The sequence below is a fragment of the Suricata suricatta genome, chromosome 12 (assembly GCF_006229205.1).
Source record: "Suricata suricatta isolate VVHF042 chromosome 12, meerkat_22Aug2017_6uvM2_HiC, whole genome shotgun sequence".
NCBI lineage: Eukaryota > Metazoa > Chordata > Mammalia > Carnivora > Herpestidae > Suricata > Suricata suricatta.
Genome location: NC_043711.1, coordinates 78,645,820 through 78,669,734, shown reverse-complemented (window position 1 = coordinate 78,669,734; position 23,915 = coordinate 78,645,820). Strand labels below are relative to the sequence as shown.

The 23,915-nt window shown below is 47.6% G+C and overlaps 1 protein-coding gene across 2 annotated transcripts in view; it reads right to left on the bottom strand.

The window, feature by feature from the left end:
- Positions 1–19,147: 19,147 nt before the first annotated feature.
- PDYN (prodynorphin) overlaps positions 19,148–23,915 on the bottom strand; it is a 28,516-nt gene continuing 23,748 nt past the window's right edge. For both annotated transcript variants that reach the window (XM_029917397.1, XM_029917398.1), the window contains exons 3-4: positions 22,791–22,938; positions 19,148–21,255 (exon numbers count right to left, since the gene is read on the bottom strand). In XM_029917397.1, coding sequence (XP_029773257.1) covers positions 20,620–21,255; positions 22,791–22,919 — 765 coding nt within the window. In that variant the 5' untranslated portion in view covers positions 22,920–22,938 and the 3' untranslated portion in view covers positions 19,148–20,619. The remainder of the gene's footprint in view (positions 21,256–22,790; positions 22,939–23,915) is intronic.

Genomic DNA, 23,915 nt, shown 5'->3' with positions numbered 1-23,915 from the left:
AGCATTAGGTCACAATGGACCTTCTGATGATGTCAAAAGGAAGACCTTCTGCTTCGGCACTGTGGCTGCCCATGGATAACTGAAATCACTGCAAGTGAAGCCGTGGAGAAGGGAGGATTACTGAAATACAATCTAAGATTAACAACACTTAAATACTGATGTTTTAAAGTCAAAACATTTTATGTTACATGGCAAGGTAATCAGGGAACAAAGAGAACAATGATATTTACTTAATAAACATGTATATACACAAATGTATTTATAATTAAATAAGGAGGAAATACTCAATTACAGCCCTTATTTCTGTAACTGGATCTGCTGGGTCAGATGGTGCAGTGGGAGAGCTCTCTCTTACTCTGGGCCCGATTGTGCCTCTTTTTTTTATCATAAGAGGAGCCAGATGCAACAACTGATTATCACCTCGGAAGGGACATCTTGACAGACCTGACCCCACCAGACCTCTAGAAATGTCACTGAGGTAGAAGACACCCAAATTTTTGTCAGACTTACTTCCCACTTTGTGACACAAAAATAAATGTCTTACCAGTAAATGTAAAGTAGTTGCTACTTCCTGCTTACTGGGTCCAATCAGCATAGTGCCATCAATGTAACAGGCCAGCGTGACATCTTGTAGAAGGAAAAGGGATCAGGATCCCTGCCAGCTAAATAATAATGTGGGTCTGGAGAATTGATGTACCCTCAAGGTAGGACAGGGTAGGGGCACTGCTCACCTTGCCAGGTGAAAGCCAACTTCTCTAGTGGGCCCTTCGGACAAGGATGGAGAAAAAAGCATTTGCCAGATCAGTAGCTGAATGAAACCACATCTGGTACAACAGCAGCAGCTGGAGGCCTCACTTAGTGAAGCTTATGATAATCCACTGTCATTCCCCAACTTCGCTCTCTTCCACACAGGCTAATAAAAGTGTTGACTGAGGATATGGTTCGAAATCACCACCCCTGTACCTTTCAAGTTCTTGATGGTGGTGTTATCCCTGTAATCCAACAGGAATGTGGTATTGCTTTTGATTTACTATTTTTCTTTTTATTTTAATTTTTTAACATTTATTTATTTTTGAGAGACACAGCGTGAGTGGGGGAAGGGCAGAGAGAGAAGGAGACACAGAATCCGAAGCAGGCTCTAGCTCTGTGCTGTCAGCACAGAGCCTGGTGTTGGAGCTTGAACTCACAGACCATGAGATCATGACTTGAGCTGAAGTTGGATGTTCAAATTCAGGGGCCCTGATTTTCCATTTTTCTAAGTAGCAGCAGCTCTAGTGGCTTTCACCTGGCCTTTCCTCCAATAACATTCCTCACTCCACAGGTCAGGGATCCTGCCAGCTGCTGATACGTCAGTTCTGATGATGCATTCTAGAGCAGGAGAAATGACCACAGGTGGGGTTTGGGGACCCACTGTAAAACAGATCCGATCTCAAACCCCATTGATCGCTGGGCTTCCCTAAGCTCTCACCCTGACTGGTGGGCTATAGTCACATTTTGGGTCTCTTAGAATTAATGTTAGAGCCAGTGTCCCATATTCCCTAAATGGTCTGGTTATTTCTTTTTCCCTAATGTACAGTTACCCTGGGGAAAGGCTGCAGGTCCCTTTGGGAGAAAGCCTGTGAAAAGATAATCAGCATAAATTTGGGGGAGTGTATCAGGATCTTTCTTCTAAGGGACCTAGCATCCCCTTCAATTAAGGGCTTCTGGGTCTGTAAGCTGACTCAAGCTGGGGATCAACTGAAGGGCCATGACTCTATTATTATGATTTGAATCAGACTCTTGTTCACTTGACCTGGAACTCTTCTGCTTAAGTAGATCAAGTAAAAATTTATTAGGCTTCCTATTTCACTTCTAGGAATATCATGAATACCTATTTCACTTCTAGGAATGCCACCGGTCATCACGAGTCACACTATTCTAGTTGCTGCTTGGATTCCACTGTCCATTATGGTAATCACACTAATCTTGCCTTTGGAGGTTGAGTGCACCCACGTGGCTCCTACCACCCCAGGACCCACTTGCTCCCAGTGCGTTCAGGTTTTCCAGTTGCATGGCTTCTGTTCCCACAGTGAGGTCTAGCCTACAGAGAAGAGTAATCATGGAGCTCTTCGAGGACGCTGGGACTGCTCTCACAGATGTATTTCTCAGAGCATTGGAGTAAGATATGTCTTCTGGAACCTCCTCATGTGAGCTAGATCTTAATGCTTTATTTGTTTGTTAATATAGAGAGAGTGAAGGCTGGGGAGAAAGGCAGAGGGAGAGAGAGAATCTTTAAATCATTTTTTAAAATAATTTTTTAAATGTTGTGTTTATTTTTGAGAGAGAAAGAAAGAACTAATGAGGGAGGTACAAAGAAGGGGAGACAGAATCCAAGGCAGACTCCTCACTGCCAGTGCAGAGCCCAATGTGGGGCTCAAACCTACAAACTGCAAGATCATGACTTGAGGTGAAGTCTGACCCCCAACCAACTAAGCCACACAGGTGCCCCAAGAAAGAGAATCTTAAGCAGGCTCCATGCTCCACGTAGAGCGTAATGTGGGACTCAATCCCATAACCCTGGGATCAAGCTACATCTTAAATTACAAAATCACTCTAACATTCCAATCTCCTTTAGCCTCTGAATCCCTATCTCTACATTAAACCAAGGGACATTAGGCATTTCCATTCACTCACGGTGGGCTGTCTACCTTTTGGTTCATGCTTCAGTCAATCAACCAAACGGAACCCTTCCTGACTCCTTGAATTGCAACTTTAAATGGGTAATCCTTGCTTAGTGAGCCCATGTTAATAAATTCGGCCTGATCCTATTTTATGTTCCTTCCACCATTATCCTAACCCCTTAGTATTCATTCTCATAAATGTTCCTGGAGTTTTGGTCCATAAAAATTAGAAAACTCAAGTAGTTCTTTTGGAGTGTAGCTCACTTTGTACCTCAAATGTTGGGGCCTTCTGGGACTTAAGTCTAGCAATATGTCTGGAAACAAAGAGGGGTGGTGGTGGTGGATCCTGGGAAGAATCAACATGGTCTTGTATGGGGATATAGGTTCATCAAATGTTACAAATGGACCCTCTGGTAAGGCTGTTGATAGTGGGCGAGGCTGTGCATTGTGACAGCAGAGGGAATATGAGAAATCTCTGCACCTTCCTCTCAATTTTGCTGTGAACCTAAAACTGCTCTAAAAAATAAAGATTTTAACTATAAACAAAAAGGTTATTACCTAATAAGCCAACAAAGGAGATAGAATGGAATAACAAGAAATAGTCAATCCAAAAAAAAAGCAGAAGAAAAGAGAAAGGAAGCAAACAACAAACGGGCAAACAGAAAACAAATAGTGAGATGACAGATTTAAACCCAAACATATTAATTATCACATTAAATGTAAATGTTCTAAATGCCCCAATTAAAGGGGCAGACATTATCAGACCAGATTAAAATCAGGACCCCCGGGGTACTTAACTAGATCAGTTGGAAGAGTGTGTGACTCTTGATCTTGGGATCATGGTTTGGAGCCCCAAGTTGGGTTTAGAGATTACCAAATAATAATAATAATAATAAACAACTTTAAAAAAAGACCTAATAATATGCTTGGTCTTTTAGGCACTTGGTGTTTGCTGCCTTTGTGGTAAAGATGCAGAAAATGATACCAGCTAACTCCTACTGAACATTTCCTGTTTGCCTCTTAGTGTTTTAAGGACTTGAGATGTATTATCTCATCTATTCCCTCCAATGGCCCCACGAGGTAGGTACTAGTGTCACCCTTGTGTTATGGCTGAGGTTATAAACTGAGGCCCAAAGACATGAAGGACTTGTCGAAGTCACTTCCAAGTCAGAGGGGGAGCCCAGTAGCTGTGCCCTAACATCCCACTCTGCCTCCTCTTGGACGTGTGGTCCCTCCCCTGTAGGGCTGAAGCAGAAGGCTGGGCCATCTGTGCCGGGGGCTGAGAATGAGGAGAACTTCCCAGCATGTGCTACAGGAATGTCAGTGCAGAGCAGCATCAAGATAGCCTGGGGAAGCAGCTGCTAGAACCTCCGAATGTATCTTCATGTGCCGCCTTCTTCCCAGGGGCCTTGGCTCTGATTCCAGACTCCAGCTCCCTGAGAGCCTGGCAGCTGTGTACGCTCTGGGTGGCCTGTCCCGCCCTCGGAACATTGTTCTGCCCATCAGCAGCAGAGATAAGATCGCTCTGGGAAGACAAGCCCTTGGAAGCCAGTTCCAAATGCCAAGCAACCAGATTGCCCTAGCATTTTTTCAGACCTTTGCCAAGGCCTGCAGAACTGCTCTGACAGCAGGATAAATGGCTGGACTGGACACACACCTCAGAGGACCCAGGGAGGGTCATTGGTCTAATCCAGACTCAGGCATCCATAGAGATATTTTGTTCATTCATTCATTCTTCTATAGATTTATTGAGCACCTTCTGCACGTCAGACACTGTTCTAGGTTCTGAGACTACAGTGAAGACTGCGAAAAGGCTCTGCCTTCCAGGGGCTCACAGTCTAGTGGAGGGAGACAGCCAGCCAGAAAAAAAGTCTTCGAAGTAAAGCTTCATGGCTGGAGAGATAGCAGTCATGGCAAGGTATATGGAGGTAACCAGCCACGTTTTGAAGGAGCAGGAATCTCCTGGGGAGACACAATGGGGAAGGCCACCACGGCTGAGGGCCAGGGCTGCGGAGGCAGAGGTGAATAGAAGGACGTGCTGGGGAGCTCCTGGGGTTTGGTAAGCATGGAGTATACATGTAAGGAGGTGGAGCCAAGCAAGCCTGGAAAGACTGAATGTACCAAATGGCAAAGGACTTCGAATGCCTGATCAGGGAGTTTTAGATTTGACCCATTGGCCTGGCACAAGGTGCCCTTGAAGGGTTTTATGCAGGTGCATGACGTGAGGATATTGGAGTTTCAGGGAGGCCATTCTAGCAGCAGAGGAATGGCCATGTGGGTGGGGACTGCAGAAAGCCACTAGAGGCAGACAGATGAGAGACGGGGCCGGTAAAGAGATACTGGCAAGAAATAATGGGGAATCAAATTAGGTAAATGTCAGTCTGGTTAATAAGTCGGGGGTGGTGGGGTGAAGAGGTGGAATGTCAGGGCCTGGAGAACTACCGGACGTGCGAGAGGAAGTGGAAGCTGGGGAGGGCTGTGCTAGACTGATCTAGACGATATGACCACAGAGAGAGGAGAGGGCTAAGGGTGACTCTTCACCACTGGCTGTGACAGTGATCAGGAGAGGTGGGCTCTGTCACCAAGGATGTGTGGAGATGCCTGGATTTCTTATAGTCCTACAGGGCTGTTCTTCCAGAGCTCATGGAGGCCAAAAGGGGATTAGGGCAGACAGCTCCAAGCATGGCCACCCTCACAACACAGAGAGCCAAGTATCTTAAAGGCAATGCCTGGGAGAGAAGCAAATGGGGCCGCTTCCTGCCCTTCTCCCTATTTGTTTCCAAGTTCCAGCCACACCTGCGCGTCCCTGCTCTGCCTCCAAGTATGGGTTCATGTTATCCCCTCTGCCTAAACTTCCTACTGCCTCCAACATGCTTCATTTTGCTAATTCTCTCTTCAGGACTTTACCTATAGCTCCTCCAGGACTTCCTACCTCCCAGATGATTTAGGATTCTCCCTGGGCTCCCCCAGTCCCTTAGCCTAGTTCTGATCACAGTGACGTATAGTTTTTCTTCTTATTTGCCGCCACTGGATGCTGAGTATCTTAAAGGTTAGAACTGGGTTTTATCTACTTCTTGATTTTCAGGACCAACATGAGGCCTGAGATAATGGAGATGGATGGACGGATGGATGGATGGATCAATGGATGGATGGAGTGAGTTATGAATGGATGGAAGGATAAATGGATATGTGAGGGAGAAGTAGATGGATGGATGGATGAATGGATGGATGGATGAGTGAGCTATGGATGGAAGGGTGAGTGGACATGTAAAGGATTGATAAAGGAATGGATGGATGGATTGATATACAGATAAGTGAGTGCACAGATCAGTGAAGAGATGAGTAAATGAGGATTGAGAAGTGACAAGATGGAATAAGAGAAAGAGCAAACAATGAGCAGGCAAATAAATAAATAAGTGAATATCCTAAGAATGAATCAGCAAGTGAATTGATGAGCAAGTGAGTGAATGAATAAATAAAGGAGAAAATAAGTGAGAGAATGAATGAATGAATAAGTAAACAACTTGCATGAATAAAGTTAAGAACAAGTAGATGGGTGAATGAGTTGATGAATAAAAGTAGAGAATGAGGGTAATCTGGGCCACCCAAGCAAGCAGAACTTGGAGGGTATCTGGTGCACAGTAGGTCCTCAATAAACATCTGTTGAATAAATGAAGGACCAAATGAATGCCGGTAGATGAGTTGACCCAATGCTGTGGCAAACACTAGGGCTGATATTAAGAGACTTTGGTTCTAAGGAGTTTTCAATTTTATTACTTTGAGTTCACCCTTTTTCTTCTCTCACCTGCTATTTCCCCCATTGGTAAAATGAGATGATTGCCTTCACTATTATTCAAATTCCCCCCCAGAGCTTCAGGGCCAGATGACAAAATAAATCAGTCCTGGTTTTATCTTAATTTTAAAGTTTGAGTTGGGGGGCGTGGAGATGGGTTGCATGGAGACAGAAGAGTGCTTTGTTCCTGAGTGAGGCTTAAATTTCTGAAAGCCGGTTGCCCAGGCTTCCTATCCTCCTTGCAAGCCTTACTTCCTTCTCTTTATAATGAGGAAATTGCCTCATCATTTGCAGCCAAAGAAGAAAGACAGCCCTGAAGAACAGCCTATTTTATAGGAAGTACAGAGAAGATTTCTTATCCGAATGCTCACCACCACCCATTTGTATTAAAAAGGACCCTGTGCTCTCACCTGAAATTCTCTTTTTCTCTTTGTCTACAACCACAAGACCACCAACATGGTGGGAAATCTCCCTTAACCTGTATTGCTCTGTCTCGCCACAAGGGGGCGCTCCCAGATCAGACACCGGTGACTCTCAGCCACCAGCCTAGCTGCCACCACCTCTTGTAGATGCAGCATCTTAGCAGTCCTATCCGGGAGAGCTGGACCAAGGGGCTGCTGCCCGCTTAGGACCTCCATGAAGACCAGATGCAGCTCTGAAGACTGAAGCAAGGTCGCTACAGAGGAACTTGAGACTTCCAGCCACAAAAATGGCTGGGGCTAAGGAGAGGCAATGGAAACTGAATCGAAGGCCTACTGTTCCAGGGCTTTCCATCACTCACGTCATCCACTCCACTAACACTGGGGGTCTTGGGTGATGGCTCTCCACCATGCAGAGGAGATGGAGGGTCCAGAAGGAAGCTTGGCCTTCATAGGATTCCATTAGCAGCCATCACCACTTCCCACAACATGTCGCCAAGCAAGAAAGTAGTCCCAGCTCTGGACTAGTTTAGCCTGATCCCAAGTGAGCTTCTGGAATGTGAATTGCACCTACACCAGTTGAGGGACTGGGCTTTTGCACCCCCAAGCCTGGGGTGGTGGGGGACAGACTGGCTGGAGAGAGGACACTTTTCTGGAGAAGAAGGCAAGGTCCTCACGTGCCTAGCCTCACAGCAGTGGGGGTGAGCCAGCCGGAAACGGGGCATAGCTCCCACAGTGTGGACTACCGAAGTCAGCCGTGGTCTTTTCCAGACTAGCACTATGTCCAGGATCCTCCCCTCCCAGGCACAGGCACGGAGATGGCTCATGGAGCCACTGTCTTCCAGAGCTCACCGCAGGGCCTCCGTGTCAACCCCGACACTTTCAAGAGGGTCTCCCAGCATCTCCTCCCTCTCTCCAAAGGAAAGTCTCCAGTGAAGGTCAATGTGAACCTTGGGAGTGAGACCAGTGAGATGGGGCAGTGGGGATCCTCTCAGAGACACCTGCAGCCTACCTAGACTCTGAACACACACACCTGTGCCCAACATGGAGGCCCCATTCGTTCTCCATCTTTTCCTTTGCTGCCCCTCCCCCACCGCCACCATCCGGGCAGGTGCGATGTCTTCCAGCCCCATCTTCCTAATGTCCTCACTCAGGTTGGCATCACTATGTGGCCAGGACATAAGCAGGGACTTCCGGGTCACCCAAAACTCCCAACTTAGCTCCTGAGTGAGCTTGCGAATATCAATGTGGAGAAGCTCTTTTGTATCCAGAAAAGGTTCCTTGCTAGTTCTTGTTATTTAATTAACATTCAATGTATTACAGTAGCTTTTTAAAAAAAAAATCTTACCTATTCTTAAGCCTTTAAGTTCAATTTATAAACCATTATTCTATTTCTATACAGTCACTTTCAAGGGGCTTTTGATTAATGGTCAATCCACTCACACTCAGTTAAATGATCCATCCCGTTTGCAAACTTGGTTAATTAAATTATCTTCAACATTTTATACCGGACTTACTAATTTAACACATCCAATTTCCTTTTTTAAATACTCCCATTGCCTGACCTGACAAGCAAAACTTTCCAAAGCACTTAAACCACAATGGAAAAATCTAATTTAGAAACTTATACATACAATGAATCTCGAACTCTCCTACACATTTTGGTCTTATTTATAAATTTGGTATCAGAACGTTTATTTGCTTCTTGACAGGAGAAATCACAAGTCTAAAATTAATTACACAGTTTAAATTGGAGTCACAAGGCTAATTTGTTCATACTTTAATATGCAATAAAAAGGTCTCTTCAATGTTATGAATACGTTAAATACCAAATACACAATGATATGGGTCTCACTTCTAAAGCTTTGTGGGGTTCTGGGCATATGGTTCTGTGGGGTTCTAGTGAGGAGACATTTCTCCATCCTGAGTTAACAGGGGTGACATGCTTCTGTAACACCATGTCATCTTAGAGGCAGAATTTCATATTGTGTCAGAAACTGCTAAGTCCCACTATCTGTGCTCCCCTTTCTCCTTAGAAACAGAACCTTGGGTCCTGAATGGGCATTTGGCCACCTGGAATAAAGATGGTAGTTCCCAGCATCCCTTGCAGCTAAGTGTGGCCATGTGACTAAGATCTGGCCAGTGAGAAGTAAGCAGAAACCCTCCAGCAGCCCTTCTGAAAAGAGAGCTGGTGTTTGCGTTCTTTCTCCCTCTGTTTTGTTCGTTCCTCCAATCTCCCAGCTGAACCTTGGGTGTGGTAGTCAGTGTCTAGCTATTCTCTCGGACCTGGAGGACCAGGACTCCACGCTGGGGATGGGGGAGTGGGTGAGCAGGAGGGACCCCAGGATTCGAATGACTCGGCAGAGCAGAACACCCGTTTCAGCCTGTGATCCTCTGCAGCAATTCCTCCCAACCCAATGCCTCCTGCCAACGTGACTTTGCTCTCTTCCCATCGAGAGATGTTTTGTTTCTTTCCCCTGGATCCAGACTGGTCCTGTGACTTGCTTTGATCAGGAAAATGAGGCAGAGATGGCAGTGGGGTGATTTCCAAGGCGAGGCGATTGTCACCCAGCTTCTGCATCTGCCCCCTGCGAGGGCTGACCGGAGACCCCTGGGAGGAAGCCAGCTCAGCTGACTACAGGGTGGGGCCTCAGCCCGGGGCATCAGCTGCCAGGCATGAGAGAGAGAGAGAGAGAGAGAGAGAGAGAGAGAGGCCACCTGGGAGCTGGGAGCACCCAGTCCAGGCCGGCCTCCCGCTAGCGGCAGCTGCATGAGGGAGCCCAGATAAAGCCTGCGGGCGGCTCTCCACCATCACACAGAGGAGGAGACATGAATAATTGTTTTCAGCCACTAAGTTTCAGGGCAGTCTGTTTATGCAGAGAAAGCTAAATAAAACACGGCCCTGGGCTGCCCGCCTCCGACTTTTTCACAGGAGAGAGAAACTTCATCTGGTTTAAGGCATCATTGTTATGGGGCCCGACGCACCTGTTGCCCAGAGATCTCTCTGGGATGTGATACCTCAGTGTCCAGAGTGATTGTCTCTTGCTGTGATGGACTGGCTGAGCCCTTTTTTAATGGGTTGCCATGACAACAAAGGACTCCATTTCCTCTAAAGAGGTTGGTCTCCTGGGCAATTAGATTCTGGCCATACCCATTACCTAATTCCTCTGTCTGATCTGAAACCAGACCCCCCCCACACACACACTCCCTGCCCTGCCCACCCTCTGCCCTGGAGGTCAAAGCTGACTTCCTTCACTAATCTCCTTACAGCCTAATTGAATTCTGAAGCTGTCTGCCCCAGCTTCAACTCAGATAGATATTCTTCATCTTCTTTTCGGATTCTGCATCTCTCTCTTCCCATGCTCCATGTGACAGCCTCCCTGAAGTGGAGCTAGGCAGGGACTGCGAGCCTTTTCTGGCTCTCGGCCTCCGTTTTCTGGTCTGCAAATGGAGGCTGTGTTCAGACCCCATGGGAGACTCCCTGTGATAACACCTATAAACACCGTGCAGTTCTTGGCCCTCCGCCCCCGGTTTTAAGACACCAAATGACTTCCCAGAGTATTGGTAATAAAATCTCAGATCTCTCAGGCCAGGAAAAGACATGGAAGAAGCTTAAACACATTGCTAAGTGAGGGAAGCCAGTCTGAAAATGCTACATGCTATGTATTATCCCTATGATACATACTATATAATATGATTGCAACTGTATGCGTTCTGGAAAAGCCACAACCATGGAGACAGTAGAGAAACAGTGGACACCGAAGGCTGAAGGTGGGGAGCCCAGGTGGGGGTGAACAGGTAGAGCCCAGGGGAGTTTTAGGGCATGAAACTATTGTTCTATATGATACCCTGGTGGTAGAATCCTGTCCTCACACATTTGTAAGAGTCCGTCAAATATGCGGCACAAAGACTGAACCCAAACAATAATGTATCAGCATTTGGCTCATCAGACATAACAAATGCATCATAATGCATCATAACCAATGCAAGATCGTGATAATAGCAAATGCCGTATGCTTTGGCGGAGGCAAAGCGATATATAACAACTCTGTACTTTCACTCGCTTTCTCTATCAACCTAAAACTAAAGTGTATAAATTTTTAAAAATTTTTTATGTTTATTTATTATTGAGACAGAGAGAAACAGAGCATGAGCAGGGGAAGGGCAGAGAGAGAGAGGGAGATAACACAGAATCTGAAGCAGGCTCCAGGCTCTGAGCTAGCTGTCAGCACAGAGCCTGATGCGGGGCTCGAACCCGAAAACCGTGAGATCATGACCTGAGCCAAAGCCAGACACTCAACCAACTGAGCCACCCAAGAGACCCTAATTTTTTTTTAATTCAAAGCTCTTAGAGCATTTAACTGATATAAAGTTAAAATGGGGCTTTCCTGGTTCACTGCTATCTCATTCGAGAGAATGTTCTCCGGGAGAACAGACTCCTGCCCTGTGTGTCCCCATGATGAACGACAAGGGAGCCAGTGACTCAGCTGACAGTTCAGGGCTTGGCACAGAGTAGCATTTGTTACATGGAAACCTGGTATGACCAAAAGCCCTTAGAGTAAACTCCAAACTCCCTACCACGCCCAAAGCCACGATCTGAAACTACCTTGGCCCTCACCTATGCGGCGCCCCGCTATACCCACCTCCGAAATCCCAGAGAGAGAGAGAGAAAAGTGATCATACTCTTCGCAACCTTCTGATTCTATCAGAGATTCTCCATCTGATGCCAGACGGTCTTTAACAGCAGCCACCCTCCGACGTGTGCAAACCTTCCTCTCCTTCTGTCTCTGGCAGACTTGGCACCAGGGCTGCCCCCTTATAATAGGATTCCTTGACTTCATCGTGATGCCCCTTCTATTGATAGAATTGCATACTGGCTTCTCAATGATGATGGCAACAGGAAGTTTTCTTCCCGTATCAACCAGTTCACAGAAGTATTGAAAAAAAGAAGTCGAATGACAGACAGGGTAGTGGCGGTAGTGGGTCTGCGGCAGAAGGCACGTGGGTGTCTGAAGTTTGAGGAACACGACGAGGTGAGTTCTGAGAGTGCTTTCGCCAAGGTCTGGTGGTGACCGTAGGGTTTGTTTAAGCCCACTCTCTGCGACGCACTCACCACAGGGTTGCACACAACCGCAGTGCAATGATGTTACGAACAATGTGAGCAACTCAAACGTGTATCCCCTAGGAAGGAGGCCCGCCTGATCTTTCGATCAGGACTCTGTTAAAAGTGAAAGCCACTTTTAGTGACTTTAATGACCTTTAGTGAAAGTCTTGAGTCACTCAGGACTCTTAAAAATGGAAGAGGTGCTGTGATGACACCAGAGTGAAGGCACAATCTCACGAATGTTCCAGACAGGTGGCGATGTCCAGTCCCTCTCCTCATGGGAAATGCCTGGGTAAATTATGCTGTGTGCAGGTTGTGAGCTATTGTGATTGTATAGATTTAGAAATGGCACTTAAGTGTCCAACTTCAGCTCAGGTCATGATCTTGCTGTTCTCGAATTCAAGCCCTGAGTCGGGTCTGTGCTGACAGCTCAGAGCCTGGAGCCTGCTTCAGATTCTGTCTCCCTCTCTCTCTCTGCCCCTCCCCTGCTTGCACTCTCTCTCTCTCTTAACAATAATAAACATTAAAAATTTTTTTAATTAAAAATAAAATGGCACGTATGATGAATGCACAAAAAATGCGTAAGGCACAAAGCATTAAATGAACACAGCACGTCATCCAGTGTTCAGAGAGGAGCAGAGAAGCCATCCTGGGAGGAGGTGCATCAAGACATGCATCACAGCTCTTTCTAAGGGGTGGGATCAACGGTAGTATTGTTTTCCTTGTTGTAGGTTAATACATAAATATTTTATGCCTCACCTTGTTCCGGAAAACTCTGATTCAGCACATCTGACCACGTTGCTTCATGACTTGAGATCCTCCACTTGCTTCCTTTCTTCTTGAAGTGGAGCTATTCCCAACATGACCTTCAGGTCTTGCGTGATCAAGCTCCCTCTCAGTGTCCCTGCGTGGCCACCCTGGCTTTCCTCCGGACGCTTACACACACAGAGCTCCTTCCGCCTCTGGACCTCTGACCTCGCTGACCCTTCTCCTGGAAGCCTGCCCTACACTCACCTGCACTCACGCCTGGCTAACGCCTGCTCCCCCTGCAGATCTCAGCTTTGAGGAGGGGAGGGCTTCAGGGAGGCTTCTCAGCACGCCATCAGGCCAGGCCCCTGTTCTCCACACCTGCAGCAAACTGTGTAACCACTCCTCCCCAGGGTAACTCATCCTGTATTCTCCACAGGTTTTGGCTTGTGTCAGGTCTCCTCTGCTGAACTGGAAGCTCCTTCAGGGTGAAGGTCACGCGTGGTCTGGTCCCCACGCTGCCTCGGCCCAGAGCGGAGGCTCAGTAAACGTCTGATATCTGAACCCTGACTGTTGGCTCATTTCCCAGAGGCCTTCTTGATGCTTTCCTGAGGTTTTCAAGTGGCTCCACCTGGGACACTGTTAAAATCTATAAAATCAATAAGGAAATTGAATAGCAATATTCCCTGATACGTGAAAATACGATCTGATTTATAAAAACCTGGTTTATACACTTTCCAATGATGTATCTTGATGTAAGACAAGGAAGTCCCGATTCAGGGGCCTTTCTCCCCAGAAGCACAAAGCACAAACCACCGAGGCCACATTTTTCAAGGCTGAGATGGGGCAGGGAAGGTGAGGTTTGCTGCCTCTGGCTCATGCAGACTGGTTTCTTAAGAGCTACCCCCCTACACCTCAGGCAGAGGGCTGAGAGCTCGCCCCTGCCAGCCCCGCGCCCTGGTGCCCACCACCGGCACTGAGAAAGGACTCTTGCGCCAGGGCCTTGATCCCATGGGAGCCAAGCTTCCGCGTCACTCCTGCCTCTCTCATGGTCACTTAGGAGGGCGCCGTGCACAGACAGGACCACAGAATGACCCCCATGCTCCCTGCAGCCTGCTCTTCACACTGCAGCTGGCCCGATCCCTCTGAATTTGTGCATCAGAGTGTCCCTCCTGCACTTAAGACCCTGCAGCCTTCCTACCTCACCCAGAGCAAAAGTCAAGGTCCTTTCCAGGCCTGAACGTGAGGAAACAAGGTGCTATGTTGCCCGAACAGAGGCTCTCTGAGAGTAAAGGAGGCCCACAGGGCAGTGCACACCGGGACAATGCCGAGTCCTGGAGGCCCCCGGGACCTGTCCTGTCTGCTTCTGCCTCCTGCCATCTGCCCTCTGCCCTCACCCCTCCCCTTGGCTCTCTTACTCTCCTTTACAAAGGGACTATGCACCCTCCTCTGGGCCTTTGCAGGTGCTGCTCCCTTGCCTGGAATGCTCCCCACTGACTCCACCCAGATGCACACAAAGTCCCCCCTCCAACCTCCTACACACCTCTGGTCAAATGTCCTTCCCCCCCAGAGAGGCCTCCAGGACCCCCCCGAGCACCCCCTCTGATCTGCCATCACTTGCATCTCTTACCCTTTTATTCTCCTGCATAGCACTCATGACCGCAGAAACACTGACCCATTGGGTAATGGATAGGTGATTGGTCTCCCCCTATAAAGTGAGCCCAGTGATTTAAGACTCTGCCTAATCACCACCAAAGCACCTGCCCCCACCACAGTGCAGGGCATACAGCAGTTGCTCAATAAACATTCATGAAGTTGATTGGATGGATTTGAGTTGGGATGGTATTGGCATAGATCACCCAACTTGGAGCCAGGCACCATCCCTGTGTCTTCTCATGTGAACTTGCCTCCACCGGCCAAGGTAGAAATCACCACCCCCATTTTCAGACAAAGAACCTTGAGAGTCATCATTTACTGACTCAGTGCTTGATGCTAGAACAAATATCATGTGTCAGCTCTGGGAAGGACCAAAGTCCTTACGATATTACCTGTTTTACATTTTTCATTGTATAAAAGAGAAAACTGTGTCCTGAAGAATTCAGAGCCCACCCCACGGCCAGCTAGCAGGGTGGCCACACACAGGTCCCTAGACCCATGGACTCTCAGTCCAGTGCTCCTTCCAAACCCCACATGGATCTTCCCCAGGCCGGGGGGGGGGGGGGGGGGGGAACTCCCGAATTCCACAAACATTGGGGCGGGTCCTTTAGGAGCTTTGCTGGCATAACAGGGAGCTTAAGAGAAAGACAGGTGGGCATTTTCACATGGCAAACTTCACGTCAAAAATGATTAAGAACGAGGGAGTCCTGGGGACAAAGAATAATGGACTTGGCTTAAGTTAGACAGAGACAAGACAAACAGGGCGGGGGCGCGGCTTATGTGCAAATTTACATATCAGAAGACTAATTATAAATCTTTGTTGTAAATCTCCGCAGCTACAATGGGAGGTCCACACGGACCCAGCCCATGAATCAAGAATGCCGAAATGACATCTATTAGAGAACCATTGTTCCTGACACTGTTGTGGGGATTTTTGTTGTCTTCACTTTGGGGCCTTTAATTAATAGACAAGCCCCATCACTGAGCTCGTTTGTCTGAAGGGCTTGGAGTTGGGGCGGGGGAGGGGCGATCCGAATCCGCGGGATCATTATGATTGTCATGATCATTATAACCAGACTTTCCTCGCTGTTGAAGCTGTATGGCGTTGTCATGGAAACGGCGTGCTTATTAGTAACACGCTCTTTTAAGGTTACCGGGATGTTGGCATCCCTCAACCAACAACTGCTCTGTGATCGCTGCAGAGTGGCCTTGGTGACATGGACAAAGAATCAGTACTCCGCAGGGTCTGCGATATTTTTGTTCCAATTCTTCCTCTGGCTTGCTCCCCACCCCCCTCAAACAACTCATAAAAATATGATCACCCCTCTGGGGTGCTGGAAATGTTGTATACTGTGATCCGAGTGGTGGTCACAAGGGGGTCTACATGTGTTAGAACCCACTGAGCTACACGTGTAAGATTAAGTACACTCTGTAGCACAAATGTTGCAGCTCAGTAAAGCAATTTTTAAAAATTTCATCCTTTTCTTACCATCAAGGGAATTGTGTTTTTTTCAACAGGTGTATGCCTCACTCAGGGAACATCTGGAATACCGTGATCCAAGGGCACCACGCACAAAGATGGGTGGCAACTTGGGTCACATGCCTCTTCTGTGCCAGGTGCATCACAGACTTTATGTTACTGAGTCCTCGCCTCCTGAAGTCAGTATTTTCCTCCCCCAGCTGGTAGATTGGAAACCAAGTCTCACAAAGTGCAATGGCTTGCACAGAGCCAACCAGGAAAGTGGGATCTGTGCTCAGGTCTCTGGGACCCCTAACCAGGTTCTTTCCACCTTATATGGCCGTGCCTCAGCTGGTAGATTGGAAACCAAGTCTCAGCAAAGTGCAATGGCTTGCACAGAGCCACCCAGGAAAGTGGGATCTGTGCCCAGGTCTCTGGGACCCCTAACCAGGTTCTTTCCACCTTATATAGCCATGCCTCATTGGCCAAGTGAAATGGGTCCAGAAAGGGAATCCAGAGCAATAACATTCTGGAATCCATAGCATATGGGGAAAGTTTAAACAATAACAACAACAGCAACAAAAGTATTTTTTGTTTTAAAAAAAAGATTTAAAAATAAGTCACAAAATAGTGGTAAGAAAGTGATTTGTCTCATCTCAGTCATGTTATTGTTTGTCCCACTCACTGCTTCTTTTTAAAAATTTTTTGTTTACATGGAAGAAATGCAAATTCGGGTCTATGCGGTCTCTTAAAAATAAAATCTGAAAAAAAATCAAATCCAGTCACTCTAAGCCCATATTTCCCATGACATGCCCTCTCTAGCTTGCCCCAGTTCCCATCCCAACTACTTTCACTCACTAGGGGGGTGACCACTTACTGATTGGTGGACTAGCATTTATTCTTTCTCCTACTGAGACTCATGCTCCAATTGTCCTCAAAAAAAAAACAAAAAAAACACACCACTCTCTTTTCCCACTTCTAGCCAAACTATTTTGAGTTGGGTGGAATCAACCCCTGACTGCCCATGTAGTTCAGTCCTGACCAATCCATACATCACATTAGCCTGTCCATAATAGTTGGCATTAACTCACGATTAAACATATGATCCCACCACAGGTAATGAGGTACAGGGACCTTCGATGAGAATTTTCTGTGAAAATAGCACCCTAGACCTGAACCTGCATCGTGTAGCCTGGAGCAGCTGTCAGCATCTTAAACACATGTGGAGACTTAGACTGGATCCAGCACAGAGAGAAAAGAGCCTAGTGATAGAGAAGTCCCAGTGTTCTTTCTGAGCTCCTTAATCAAGCTATAACTGAAGTTAAATATCCTATACTTTTCATGTATGTGACCCAGCAAATGACTTGGTGTTTTGTTTGTTCACATAACCTATTTGGGATAGCTAGAAGCCATTTGTTTGCAAGTAACAGAAAATTCTTGCTAGAAAGGCTGGCAGACAGCAAGATCAGGACCCAATGCACTAAAGTGACAGAAACCTAAATTTCAACCCAATCTACATAAAAAACTTCCCCACACTGAATCATTAAGGAGTAGCAATATGCTGTGAAATCAAATTCAGTGAAAGCATTCAAGCAGATTAAATTTTATGATCAGTGTGTCAATTTTGGCACAGAGTAGGTAGTTGGAAGAGATCATCCCAACCTTGAGTTCCTTCCAACTTGATGACCCTATGAGCAGCAAGAGTGGAATATTTCTCAAAAAGGATTTCCTGGGGCGCCTGGGTGGCTCAGTCAGTTAAGCATCCGACTTCGGCTCAGGTCATGATCTCACGGTTCATGGGTTCGAGCCCCACATCGAGCTCTGTGCTGACAGCTCAGAGGCTGGAGCCTGTCTTTGGATTCTGTGTCTCCCTCTCTCTCTGCCCCTCCCCTGCTCACGTTGTCTCTCTCTCAAAAAAATAAATAAAACATTAAAAATAAGAAGGATTTCCTGAACATCCTAGGCCTATTCCTACCCTACCCCTATTATCCATTATTACTAAATTTCAATTGTTTCCTTCACAACAATTACCACTATTTTAAATTTCACCTATATTTAGTTTTAAATTCATTACATTTTATTAGTTTTTTAATTTAATTTTAAAGTTTAGATTTATATTGTTGTTTACTTATTTGTCTGCCACCACAGACTAAGTTCCACAAGAGTTGAGATCTTGTCCATCTTCTTTTCCTATACCTCCAGCACCTAGAAAAAGGCCTACCACACAGTAATCTCTCAATTAATTCTTTCTTGAAAGGAGGAGACCTCTCTGACCCTGTGTTTTATATGAAATCACCCAGAAAGCCAGGGGCCAAATGGGACCCCTGAGGTCTGGAGCCACTAAGTGAGTGTCTTTCACACTAGCCCTTTTAAAGACATCTCCTCAATGTCATTTTTAAATGTTTATTTGTTTCTTTTTAATTTTTTTTATTTATTTTTGAGAGAGAGCGAGAGAGAGACAGGTTGAGCAGGGGAGGGTCAGAGAGAGAGAGAGAGAGGGAGACACAGAATCTAAAGACAGGCAGGCACAGAGCCTGATGCAGGGCTCAAACCCATGGACCATGAGATCATGACCTGAGCCAAAGTCAGATGCTTAACTGACTGAGCCATCCAGGTGCCCCTATTTGTTTAGTGTGTGTGTGTGTGTGTGTGTGTGTGTGTGTGTGTGTGTGTGAGAGAGAGAGAGAGAGAGAGAGAGAGAGAGAGAGAGAGAGAGAGAGAGATTGAGAGAGTGAGCAGGGAAGGGGCAGAGAGAGAGGGAGACAGAGAATCCCAAGCAGGCTCCAGTGCTGTCAGCAAAGAACTGAACACAGGGCTCAAACCCATGAACCATGAGATCATGACCTGAGCTGAAACCAAGAGTCAGACTCTCAACTGACTGAACCACCCAGGTGCCCAGTCCTCAGTGCCATTTCATATAGCATGTCATTTTATGAAAGTACACCATGCCATCTGGCCTCTAGAGACTTCTTCATCACTAGCACCTTTGTCTAGGAAAATTTATCCCTCTAGCCTCGGTAATCCAACATAGGAGATAGTCTCTGAGAGTTAGGTGGGTCTTTCTTTTACAGAATAAGGAGCTAATAAGGCTCAGAGAGTTTCAATAACCTACTTAACATCACATAGATCTCAGGCGTATGGCACTATAAAGTTTGTGCTCTTTCTGTTATCCTACACTTAGTTTTCTGACGTGTGTGTGTGTGTGTGTGTGTGTGTGTGTGTAGTGTGTATTTTTCATTCCCCAGCACTCTTTTCTGCAAATGGTCTTTTCACGCTCGGAGGACTGAGGCGCACACATTCAGACCCTGAGTCATTACCATTTTTCTTTTATTTATTGCATTGGAGGAGTAGGAAATAACATAGGCCGACAAGGAATAAGCAAATTCTAGGTAAATTGCATAAGTGGGATTTTTTATAAGGACACGAAGTAACCCTGAAACAGTTTATACATTTCAAAACATCATGAGAGACCTGGGTGTTGTGCGCAAAGAGAGATACTCAGTAGCATCTTATACAAATTAACTGAACTCAAGACTATTTCCTTTCCTATCTAGTCCAGCCTCCTGGGCCCCCAAACCAAACCATAGTGCCTGGGGATGAGCCAGCAAGAGCAGCAGAGAGAAAGAGAGAGACTTTGATTGAAACCAAGGAATTGGGAGGGCTCTGCCTCTGATTCTGGGTTATTTGAATCAAGAGAATTCATTTGGCCTCAAGCACTTAATCATTTCATTCTCCTCTCTGGTTTATTCTGAGACATTAAGAGGAAAGAATCATCACAGGGGTTGAAGACGTCCTTTTTGTCTTTCTAGCTGTTGCTTCTGGATTTCCTCACCCAATGCCCAATGCATATGTTTGGCCAGATGGTTAAGACTCTTGGCGGCCAATTCAGCTGCTCAAGAACATGGTTGCACTTAACCTCATCAACTTGACTCAGCTTCAGTTCATCCTGGGGTAGGCGTGTGATAGCGATCTGTCTAATTAGTTTAATGAGGGCTGAGGGAACTGGTCCACATTTCGAGTTTGTTGCACAGAGCAAAGCGGTTTGTCTCCCTCCCTCCCTGATCATTTCAGGATTCAGTGGGAGAGCTGCTCTCATTATCATTTTGGAAGGGGTTTTTGCGCCCTTCTCCTGCGAGGAGTTGGGTGCTGTCCAAGGTATCAACATGGACTGGCGTCCAGAAGCTCGTTTCCTCAAGGGGTGTGTTTCTAAACAACCAGAACACAGAGAGTACAACTGAATACTTGTCCACTGGAGGACTGACTGAACTGTCCAGTGTAGGAACCCCTGCTCCAATAAAATGCAGGGTTTGAGCGTTTTATCTAAAGCATCCGACTCCGAAGTGGGGAGCACAAGGAGGTCCTAGAAGGTTTGGGATAAAGTGTTAAGATTTCTATTTGTTCATTTATCTTGTTTTGTTATTTATCTAGAGAGATGAATAACAAGTCGGTCTGGATTCCTGGAACGGGGCAGGGTGGGGGAGGTTCACATTAATGCGGTGGAGGGATTAATAGCGAAAGCTGCTGTTGGCGGTAGTTCAGAGGCCTAGAGCTGGAGCCAAGCACTGAGCCTACTGGAGAGGGGAACCTCCATCCTTTCTCCTCGCTGACCCCCGACAAACTCTGCACCCCAGGCAGAAGAGGGGCAGGCTGGGTTTGAATGGTTTGCAGACAATGCTGAACTGAGCGTGGGAACAGGGGTATAAGGTAGGATGAACAAGGGCACTCCAATATGAAAGGGTGTCAGGGGGAGCTCCTGACTCAGCTCCATGATGGGAAGGGGCTTACCCATCAAGAAGCTCTCCGGAGTAGGCATTGGGGTCTTCCTGAGACCGAGTTATCACCTTGAACTGGCGCCGGAGAAAACCTCCATAGCGCTTCTGGTTGTCCCATTTGAGCTTGGGACGGATGCGCCTCAGGAAGCCCCCATAGCGTTTGTACAGGTCCTCATGGCCCACCCCATCCCCATCCCTGTCCCCAGCCACCTCTGAGCTTCTCTTAGGGTATTTGCGCAAGAACCCCCCGTAGCGTTTGACCTGCTCCTTGGGGTCCTCCTCATTGGAATCCAGTGCCCTAGCCTCCATGGTGTCGTCATTCAGCTCGGTGTCCCCCAGCAGCTCAGACTCAGCTCCCTCCCCCAACCTGCCAGAGAGACCCCTGAGCTTCTCCACCAGGCTCCTTCTCAGAGCATTCTCCTCTGTTGGTGTGCGGAGAAAAAATCTGTTTTCCTCAAGCTGCTTCGAGAAAGGCCCAGCGCGCTTGGCCAGCTCACGATAGAGCTCCTCCAAAGCCGCCTTGATCTCCAAATCTCCTTTGCCATTGATCCCAGAGGTGAAAGGGGTGAGAGAAGACAGAAGGCCTTGGCATCTCTCCCACTCCTCAGCAGGCAGCAGGGCAGCCTGGCATTCCAGGGAACAGACCTGCAAATCCCAAAAAAACCCACAATGGTAATGGCACCCCCATCCAACTGTCAAACCACAGGCACCCCCTTGCCCCAGACAGTCCCTTGTCCAATGTTGGAGAAAATCAAAACGAGCTGCTATTCCTAAACTTCAGGCTTCCCACATTAATCTTCCCCTCCCCAGGTGCACTGAGGTAGATGACCTTGTGCCTGTGGGGAAGAGGAAACACGTGGAGAGGTGACACAGCTTTTCCAAGGACATGTGGCTACAAGTGGCGATGCCAACATCAGAAGTGAGATCTCAGAGCATTGTGTGGTGCTCATACATCCTCCTCGACTTCTGACTCCAGAGGGAGCACTTGATTCTCCCAACCTTGCCTAGGTGTAAAGGATGCTCTTAACACTTTCTAGAGAGGCACCAAAGCAATGCAGGATGATGGGAAGAACACACTGAGGGGTTTGAAAGCTCATCAGATCTGGGGGGACAATAGTCTCCAGTTCATAGGAGTGCTGGGGGGCTTCAAATGTGATCGTGATGGTGATCATGAGGACAATGAGGCAGAGATTGGATAGTTCTGGAACTTGGACCCAGGCAGCCCAATGCGGCAAGTCCTCAGGCTTAACCACTGTGCTCTGCTGCGGTCCTGTGTGGGCAGCGCTCAGCACACTGCATGCATCTCAGTGAAGAGCAGCTAGAATTGTGTGTTTAATACTTCATGTCCTTTCCTTACAGAATCACCCCCATTTTGCAGATGAGGAAACCAAAGCTCAAAGAGAGAGTTTCCAGAGTCACAGATTGAGAATGTGGCAGAACCAAAGCCTATGCTCTGTCCATTTCACCATTAGGACATTGACTCTAACCCATCTGCCATCAAGGGAGAGACACATGGGGGAGTTTGATTCAAAGAAAAGCCAATAGGGATGGACCAAGGGATGGTAAAACCAGGAGAGGGATTGAGGCTTGGATCCTGTCAACCAGAGGTTGGGGAAGGTGCTCCTTCCACAGGAGGGACTAGATTGGAGGTGCCCATCAGCCTGGTGGTAAGAAGCCCTGAAAAGTTACCATCAGGCTGCAAACTCCCAAAGACAGCACTGTCTCAATAATGACACTCCCCAGGGGCGCCTAGATGGCTCAGTCGGTTAAGCATCCAACTTTGGCTCAGGTCATGATCTCATGATTCGTGGGTTCGAACCCTGCATCGGGCTCTGTGCTGATAGCTCCGAGCTTGGGGCCTGCTTCACATTCTATGTCTCCCTCTCTCTCTGCCTCTCCCCTACTCACATTCCATCTGTCTCTCTCAAAAATAATTTAAAAACATTTTTAAAAATTGATGACACTCCCTGGAAACCTGAGTGTTGGTCCCAGACCTGAGAGAGCCAGGGGTGGTGAGGTCTGAGATAGGGGATGGAGTTAGGTGCCCGGGCTGACCACAGGGCAGGATGTGTCCCGCACAGGCAGGACAAGTGTACGGGCAGACACACAATCACACAAGCTCCACACATAGACAGTCCCTTCTGCACGCAGGGATAGGACATATGTATCCTGAAACCTACCAGGGGGTTGACAGGTTTGGGCCCATCCTGGGTCTTCACAGCACACAGGGAGCACCGGGACAGGCAGTTCGCTGTGGCAGAGGGGAGCACGAGGAGACAGGCAGCCAGAACCAGCCCCTGCCATGCCATCCTGTCTCAGCTCTTCCTGCTGCAGAGGGAGAAAGAGAAGAAAATGACTCTGAGCGCCTCCTCTGTGTCTGTGTCCTGAGCCATCTCGCCAACTCCTGCAGCTGACACTGTAAGGCAAACATTCTCATTCCCATTTCACAGTCAGGAAAATAGAGGCCTCTGGAGCCACCATGGGTGCCCAAGGCCAAGGGTCAAGGAAGGAATTAATGTCCTGAGCACCTGCTATGTCCCAGCAGCTTTCCTATATTTTCGCATTCAACCTGCACAGTAGCTCCTGAGGCGGGTTGTGGTATTTTCATCAGACAGATGGGGACATTGAGGCTCAAGGGGAGGTGGCTGCCCACACAGCGAAGCAGTGAACAAGCTGGGACTTGACCTGGGTCTGTCAACCTCCAACACCCACTTTGCCCACCCACGAAGCCAGAAGGCACCTGGATTCCCTGAGCCTCCATCACCTGCCTTTGTCCCCAACTCTTCAGCCTATCCCCAGGCCAGTCCTTTCTGCCTTGAAAGTTCCCTGGAATTTGCCTTTTCACCCAGTACCTCTCCTTACCTTGGCCATAGCCCCGCCTTCTCCATGCTGCCTTCCTGCCTCCACCTCCTTGGAGCCCTCCTGCCCACCCCAAAATGACTGGCTCAGCATGACATTTAAGCAGCCAGATGTGTCACTCTAGGTCAGGCTTGGCCCTTTTCCTAAATGACAGGCACACCCTCAATCCCATCCCTATACCTTAACCACATCCAGCTACTTGCAATTTCCCTAATAATGCTTCAGGCCCTGTCCCACCTCTGGGCCTTTGCATATGCTGTTCCCGCTGCTGGAAACCTCTTCCTCTCCTCTTCTGTTACCTGCCATTTAGGCCCTAGATTAGATGCCACTTTCTCCAAGCAGCTTTTCTACATCTCCCAGGCTCCGTGGGATGCTCCTCCTTTGTATTCACCCTGAAATTTGTGCCTTCTCCATCAAAATATCCCACTATTTGGTAGTTATCCATG